Genomic DNA, 8,512 nt, shown 5'->3' on the forward strand with positions numbered 1-8,512 from the left:
GGGAGAGGAATTACTGATTATTTTATGGGCAGTGACGATTCACAAAGCATTGGTTGAGGGAGGTAAAAATATTTTTGTACATGTGAACTGATTAGCATTTTTTTAAAAAAAAAATGGTTTCTGTTAATCAATGAGAAATATTTTCCTGCTGACTCAGCTTATAATTTAAAGCATTTTTTTAAAAAAATTAAACAAATGAAAAGAATACAATCTCACTAAACACATCTAATTTTCAGTAAGTTGTCCCCAATTACACTTCTAATTTGAAAAGATCTTTCACAGATTTAAAATATGATTTTTATTCCATTATCCATTTTTATTAAAAATTTGGCTGAGATGAGTCAAAAATGCCCTCATATTCACACTTACTTTATCTAGCACTCATTTGCTCTTTTAGCAGTATGTACTCTGTAAAAGAAACCACCTAAGCAAATCTGATCCAGCATTCTACGATGTATATGAACCTATTCATGGAATGCTTAAATAGCACCCCCATACATTTCAACAATGGATCTGGGTGGACAGGAATATGTGTAATTGATATACTGCAGTATTTTAAAGGCATAAACAGATCAAACTCATATTTGGAAAAGGTCTTTTATTTACATATGTGAACATCTGATTTTTTGGTAAACATTTAAATCTATAACTGAAACATAATGTCCCACTTTATTCCAATCTTTTCTATGATTGCCAATCTAGATAAAAAATAACATCTTCCAATTGCTAAATAGGAGACAGATATACAAAGTATCCAAACATTAGAATGTACATTTTGACCTTTTTTAAATTTGAGTCAGCAGATGACTTAAAGTATTGTGGAAATTAGAATTAAGATAATTTTATCAGCACATGCCAGCTAAGATACAAGGATATAACATCAAACTGAAAAGACAATTATATTAGAAATTAAAGAGTATAAACTGTAATATGAATACTGGTATCTTCAAATACTTCTTCAAGCATTCTTGAAACTTTCTTCCAGTCTAGACGGTCAAGTCCACAACCAATCCTGAAACATAAGAGGATATAGGTGTCTTTTCTGGACATTTTCTTTGAAACATTTATTTCATTACAATTTATAGGAAGCATATAAGCAATGCCAAAATAAGGATTAGTTCAAACCAACATATTAGATGCAAATATGATACAATACTAATTGCATGCCAAGTATCTCAATATAGTCACAATTCTTGATTTATCCTAAAGCAGGCATGTCAAACTCGCGATGTCACGTGACATCACGCAACATATCGGAACTTTTTCCCATTGCCGAAAATGGGATGGACGCGGTTTCTCCGTGACGCTCCGGCCCCTGGGCCGGCAGTTTGACACCCCTGTCCTAAAGAAACATCCCTATGGTTATTATTATTAGCCCACAGGTGGAAAAGAAGTCTTGTGGCTCAAAAAAATATAACAGCGTGTAACATCCCAAGAAACTAAAATTCATTCACTAGCTCATTAGGTATATCACAAAGCTAAAATCTAGATTTGTTTTGGAAACTCATCTATATGACCATTTTCTGTCACATTTTTAAGCTATAGAAGTGTGGTGCTCTCAAAGTACATTTTCTCAGTTATACAATCACATATAGAACTTGAAAAATGTTATCTTCCATTTAATAACATTTCCAATTCAAATCAATGAAAACAGGTCTTTTGCTTTAAATATACAAAAATGTGTTCTGAATGTACTTAATATAAAAACTCACTAGCTCTTCCAGTTCTTTTGGACTTATTATAGAGCCTTGCTTTACAGCCTTTATAAAGACAAAATATTTCAAAGTAAAAAAAAATGCAATGAAAAACTTTTTTAGCTGTCAATGCGCAAATATAATACAGTATAGTAACATTACAGTATAAAAATGAGCTTACTTTGGCATAGAAATGTGAATTACTGCATTTTTCAGACAATGGATTTTCATAGATTCTAAACATTTCCGTAAATTGTCATATGTCGGTTTATGAAAATATTTGTTCTTTGAAATCTAAAAAGTGGTAAAATGTAGATGAGACACATTTTAGATTTGATTCTTTTTGTGCTGCATGTTATATGTCTATTTAGAAATTTCAGTAAATTCAGTGGGAAATCTTTCATAAACATGTTCCAAATGCAGCATTAATCCAGGAATAAATCCTACTAAGCTCAACGCACTTTGCTTCTGGATAGACATACAAAAGATTGCATTAATATATTATTCTCATGTATTAGATTTTAAATCTTTAAAATTAAAGTTTATAAAATTACTTAATTATTGTAATGAGATTCTGTAGACTACATTGTGGAAAGAGTCATGTAATAATCCTCAAACGTTTTCATTGATGATGCAGCGATTAATATTAAGGGGAAAAGTTGGAAGTCTCTATTTAAGGTAGTGAAAAACAGATCACAAGAATACACTATCCTACATAATTAACTTGGAAAAGAAAACAAAATAGGCATGCTTGAATTTATTTTTAGTTGGAGACTTAGGTTTTATTTATTTATTTAATTGATTTTATATACCGCCCTATTCCCGAAGGACTCAGGGTGGTTTACAGGGTGAGTTAAAACAATACAAATAAGTACACTTTAAAACAGAATTAAATAAGACTAGCCCACAATTAAACAAATTAAAATTAAATTAAAATTAATTAATTAAATTTTAATCTTGAAACAGTGTATCCCTCCAAATTGGAACTCAGTGATCTAATTACATCATTATAATTTAAATATGTTAGAAGTAATTTGTCACATGAAGAAAACGTTTGTTCTTTCAGATTTAAAATGATAAAAAATATGGATTATATATACTTTAAATTTGATTCCTAGGATGGGAATCATTTGTCAAGAATCCTTGACAAATATTGACATTTTGTGGTTAAATATTCACCATTTTTAAAAAATAGAGAAATAAAAAGATTGTTTTGTATTATACAATCATATAATCACTGAATTCCATTTCCTGACAGAATTTAAATATATTAGTTTGAGGAAATTTCTTAAAATAATGCAATCATATTTCAAATTACAATTCCATTCAAAAACAACGTAACAGGTTTTTCATCTAAAAATTCTTTTAAAGTATATAACCCAACCAACTAATAAATATAAAAGGGCACCCTAACTTATCAGTCAAATTCCTAAGGTGTTTTAATCTGTGCTGTGATAAAAAAGCAGAAATAGAATAAATTTTAAAACGTCTTTTTAGATGACAATTTAGATAAATTAAATTTAATTAAAATTCTTCAGACCCATTCACTACTTGCTTTTAGATAGACATAATAAGAATATACTAAAATAATAAACACTTTTTATTTAGAAGAAATCTAACTGACTTAGAATGTTACTTTTAAACGATTTGGTTTAATTTATAAAGATTGAAGTATAACTTCAAAAATCATTGAATTTTTTTAGTACAATTGAAACAATACTACACTTATCACAGTAAAACCGTGATTAACTGATGTCAATTGAGAACTTATTAGATAGCAATAGCAGTTAGACTAATATACCGCTTCATAGTGCTTTACAGCCATCTCCAGGCAGTTTAGAATCAGCAACAATCTGGGTCCTCATTTTACTGACCTCGGAAGGATGGAAGGCTAAGTCAACCTTGAGCTGGTAAGAATTGAACTGCTGGCAGTCAGCAGAATTAGCCTGCAATACTGCATTCTAACCACTGCACAGCAAACATTGCATTTGAATTCCTTATTAAAAATTTCAGCAATATTTGTCAATGAAGAGGCTGCTTAACTTTGCCAATCATAATACTTAATGCATAAATCCTATATTTATCTCTAGAATATGTATTCTTCTGCTAGAATCAATAATGTGCCCCAAAACATACCAAGTAGTACACATATCTAGTTTCCCTCTTCAAAACAGCCACATCTCCAGTCTTCTTGTCTGTTAGAATTTTTTTAAAAAAAATATCAGTTAATTCCTAATCTCCAAGTACTGAAAATATGTTTATTGTTTTTCAAAACTATCATAATAAACATGTAATGGTCATCCCTTACTCTCATATATTTGTAGACAGACACCAAACAATATATAGATTACATGTGAAAAATTTACAGCACAGGATTCAATGAGTAACTTAATCAAGTGTAGGTAAAAATTAGATGAGTGCTTATATAAGATTCATTCTAAAATAGTGAGGTAATATGGCTACTGTCCTATTTCTAACATTTCTAAGTTACAATTCCACATAACTAGACGATATAACTGAATAAGCTGGTAACAAATGAATAACATATAGGGTGCATTTAAAAACTATAATGTACTGATAAAATTCTCACCCCATCAATAGTCTCCAAAGTCCCAGACATAGAGCTAAAGTAAGACATACAAAGTAAGCTCTTCATTAACCTAGTCATTCTATTCATCTGTTGTTTGTTAACACAAGCCTTGTTTAGATACTTTTTTAAAAAAGTAATGAACTTCTGACTGCTTGTCTCCCAAGGCAGGGGCATACAATATGATGAAAATTAGTAGCTCCATTTGAAATAGTCATGTAACTACAGCAAGTTAAATCTCTTCTGCGGCAAGCTTAACTACCGATTATATCCTGAATATTACTTAATAATTGTATTATTTTTGTTAGTTAACTGTTTATACCGTACTTGTTTTGTTTCTAGTGGGACAATTGACCCTGACCACTAAATGCCCTCAAAAGCTAGTTTAGAAGCACACACCCCCTCAAAAAACACCCATCTGTAGCACATTATAAAGGTATTAGTGGAGTGGAAGTGTTTCTGCCATTTGAAGAAATCTATTTGCATAACATTCACTTTTACTGTATAGTAAGTATAATAAATATCTAAATTCTGTGGTTTTATAAACTGCTCTAGCTTGGCCCTTTACTTACGCTGGTTTAAAAGTTCCTGAACGCCACCAAACTTCTTCTTAAAAATAGCAGCTATGCCAGCACTCATGTGACAATCCTCACTAATACAGTGAGCCAAGGAATCTGTTTCTGGACAAGTAAAAAGATCTCCCTGTACATATTTAATCTGAGTAAAAAGGAAAGAGAAGACTCAATATATGAGATAAAATTTCAGAACTAGAAAATGTAAGGCAATATATAAAGATGTCACAGTTTAAGCTGCTGACTACTACACATAATAAGAGACTCTTTTAACACAATGAACTTACCGTATAAGTATTTACTAAATTTCCCACTATATGAAATAGGGCTTCTTTTGAGATATACACAAAACAATAAAATAGAATTTATTTCCAAGAAAAATATGTATTATGCATTCAGTAACATAGGGGCCAACATCCATAAATTGAGTTTAGCTCCTGGTGGTTTCATTTAGTTTTCTGGGCAACAGCACTATATTACCTTGCCACTGCCACGTTCTCATTTTTTTGATTTCCTACCACCATGGGATTTCTTGGCATCCTCCTTTCCAATAATCAGTTCAATGTTGTTTTCTCTAATATCCAAAGGATCACTCCTCCTGGTATATATATCCACATAAATATTAAAAGTCTCTTTCTCTTCTTTCACAGCTGTACATTGTGCAAAGAAACAGGGGACTCTTCTAAAATCTAACACCTAGATTCAGGATCCTCCTCATCTTGGAGATTTGATACTATGTTGGCTTTATTTTAATGTCAGCTTCTTACCTGGCTTTCCAGAACTCTGTATGTTCTGGATTACTGATTTGTTTTATTTTAATGTCTGTTATCTTAATACTGTTAAATTTTTTCAACTGCCTTTCTTATTTTTAAATTTGTATTAGGAAAATGAATTTTTTAATTTTGGTTTTGAAACACAATCATAATTCTCGTCAAAAGGAACTTCCATTGAGTTAAGCAATCATTTTCTTAAAGCCTTCAATGGAATTATTACACTGACCACAGTTAAAGTGGGCACAACTGGTTAACTTGTTTTACAAACAAAGTTCTACAGCTGCCAAGTTAGAGTATTTGTGGACACTGTGAATGGCATTTGGGGAATTTATAAAATGGATTACACCACCAGTACTTTATAGAGTGCCACTGAATATTTTACTATTCTTTTCTACATAGCAGAATCTGGTAAGAAAACGTATTTCACTGCAAACATATCAGGAAAGTTATAATTATAAATCTTTAGGGGAGTAATTAATTTATGCCACAGAAATCTAAGGCTTCATGCCATACAAAAATAGATTTCGAGATAATGGGAAACTTCTTATATAGACTCATACTGCAATCTATTCTGGGTACTCATGCTGTAACGTAAAATCAATTTAAGTATTCCATGCTAACGATCAACAGATCATTTATGCTGTAAACAGTAGATGGTAGAAAACCTTAGGACAATTTTTGCTTTAATGACCTGTAGTATTGGATTAAGGGCATATTATCTGTGATTAACAATTAACAATTCTTAAACCTTCATTTTCTGTATCTATATTAAATAGTCATACAAAAATTTCAACATTCAATGAACTGTATGCAAGCTCCAATTACTTTCAAGTAAGTATACACAATTTAAATTGGGTTAGTTTATATTATAGTTTGTTTTATAATATAAATCAATAACACTGCAGAAGGTAAAAATACAAGTGAGCTTCACCCTCGACTTCACCTTGTATAATTATTTCCTGTTTGCGATCTGCAAAGGAGGAACTATTTGGGAGAATTTTTGTCCTTAGATGATCTATTCTAATTTTATTAATGTTCTAATTTAATTTATATAGCATATAAAAGATGTGTATATCTTATCATATATATGATAATATATCATATAAAAGTGATGTTCACAAAATATTCTTAAGTGAAGTTCAATCAGATCACATTAAATTTCACATACGGTAATTTGGAATTTCATGTCGTTGTGGTTTTCAAGCATGACTTATGACTTAGAGTAGCAAACACAAGCTCTGCACAACGTGCCTAAAGTCTATAGCCTGCAAGACAATGCAATATGCATGGAAGCAAATGTACATCCAGACATATGCACTGATACCATTAGGCTCCAAACCTCCCATCTTTTAGCATCATATTTATTTGGAACTGTTCCTCTTGGCCCCACAAAGTTTCTACTAGATTGTAGCCACTCTGTTAAAAGGAAAGTTTAGTATGTTAGCCATTCTGTGAGTGGATGAATCACAAAATTACTCTTGAAATTCCAAATGCATTCTTACTATAAAAAGGCTGGCTATTCCTCATTTATAAACAGGAATTCTGGGAGTTGAACTCCCCAGTCATAAAAGAGCCAAGGTTGCCTACCCCTGGTATACAGTAACTTTAAATTTTTAAACAGAACAGGAAGAGCTACTGCTTTATATTATACTTTATAGCATTCTAACTACTGCTTTGTGAAATTGCCAAATGATAAGGGATCAATTTTCGTATGAATCCATTAAAGGGGAAAAAAACAAAGAGTCAGCCATTCTAAGTAATTTTTTTAAGACAATGTTTTACACCTGAGCAATCAGCCTGTCAAAAGATGTAGCTGGGTGAGGAAAAGGCAGAACTACCAACAGCATTGACTTACAGACATGGCAAAATGTATTATTAAAGGATGGATAAAATATGAATAATACTGAAAATGGATTGTATTATAACCTATTTGGCAGAACTATATGGCTAGCATACTAAGATGAAGTGAAACCTATGGAAAAATTAATTCCAATAAAGTTTTACAAATCTGATTTAGGATTACTTTTTCCTGCACAAACAAAACCCTAAAATCAATCCTCCATACCAGATGGTATTTTTTAAAAAAACAAACCAGCTAATTTCTGTTGAGAAATAAAACTATCTTTAAAATTCAAAACTGAATTTCAAATAAAAAAAAACTTCGCTACAAACCCTTTCTTCATTTCCAGAAATCCGGGAACTAGCCATAACTGTGTAGATGACAGGGATTTGTTTCAGCTACAGACTAGAAAATAATAATTTTCATATTCATGGCAGGAAAAGCAAGCAGAGAGAATTGATTACTAAAAAAGTATAAAATTGCTGTAAACCCAAACTATCAAATACGAATTAGGGCACCAGTTACACAGCGATAACCTTCCCTTCCCCCCCACCCCGAAAAAAAATAATTCTGAGACTTTTTAACACACATCCTTCGCCCTCTCGCGTGTAAAAACCTATACAGGGGCAGAAAAACGCTGCTTTTGAAAACAACAAAGCTGCACCAAAGGGCGGGTGGCCGCCCATCGAGGCGCCTCCAAGGCATGACGTCGTTTTCCTTAGCCCGCCCCCGCCCGCCAACTCTCTAAGCCAGCAATGGCGGGGGAGAAAAAAAAGAACCACACCGGCCACCAGCTTAGATTGGCAACGGCAGCACTCGGTTTCGCCTCCCACTAAGTTCTAAGTTCTGTTATGACAACACTCTTCGGGAGCCCCATAAACAAAAAAGACAAAATGTCAGCCTTTACTTGAGCCTCCCTAGGAAAAGGACTCTATGGCCCCGGCCGAGAGCATGCGTTATATAAGGAAGGAGGTCCGTGAAATGCTATTGGGGAAAAAAAAGCTTCTGGAAAAAAAAAATTGTTCCGCACATGCGTAGAAAAATCC

At 32.4% G+C, this 8,512-nt stretch overlaps 1 protein-coding gene across 2 annotated transcripts; it reads right to left on the minus strand.

Moving 5' to 3' along the window:
- Positions 1–15: 15 nt before the first annotated feature.
- OARD1 (O-acyl-ADP-ribose deacylase 1) lies at positions 16–8,457 on the minus strand. Of its 2 annotated transcripts, XM_083360441.1 has the most exons (6): positions 7,799–8,457; positions 4,854–4,998; positions 3,831–3,889; positions 1,876–1,988; positions 1,713–1,760; positions 16–1,012 (listed from the first exon to the last, which is right to left on the minus strand). In XM_083360441.1, the coding sequence occupies exons 1-5, from the start codon at positions 7,832–7,834 to the stop codon at positions 1,754–1,756; spliced, it is 360 nt and encodes a 119-aa protein (XP_083216567.1). In that variant the 5' UTR covers positions 7,835–8,457; the 3' UTR covers positions 16–1,012; positions 1,713–1,753. The 2 variants fall into 2 exon arrangements, with proteins under 2 accessions (XP_083216567.1, XP_083216566.1); XM_083360440.1 differs by lacking the exon at positions 1,713–1,760 and having other exon boundaries at positions 576–1,012; positions 7,799–8,437.
- Positions 8,458–8,512: the final 55 nt, after the last annotated feature.

This window comes from Vipera ursinii (assembly GCF_947247035.1).
Source record: "Vipera ursinii genome assembly, chromosome: 3".
NCBI lineage: Eukaryota > Metazoa > Chordata > Lepidosauria > Squamata > Viperidae > Vipera > Vipera ursinii.

What these genes read in the sequence shown, in the direction of transcription:
- OARD1 (XM_083360440.1), bottom strand. Translation starts at nt 7,834, where the DNA reads ATGGCTAGTTCCCGGATTTCTGGAAATGAAGAAAGG. An exon ending in CTAGATATGTGTACTACTTG is followed by an intron (nt 1,989 to 3,830) that starts GTATGTTTTGGG and finishes ACCACTTTTTAG; the next exon opens with ATTTCAAAGAACAAATATTT. An exon ending in ATTCACATTTCTATGCCAAA is followed by an intron (nt 1,013 to 1,875) that starts GTAAGCTCATTT and finishes CTTATGTTTCAG; the next exon opens with GATTGGTTGTGGACTTGACC.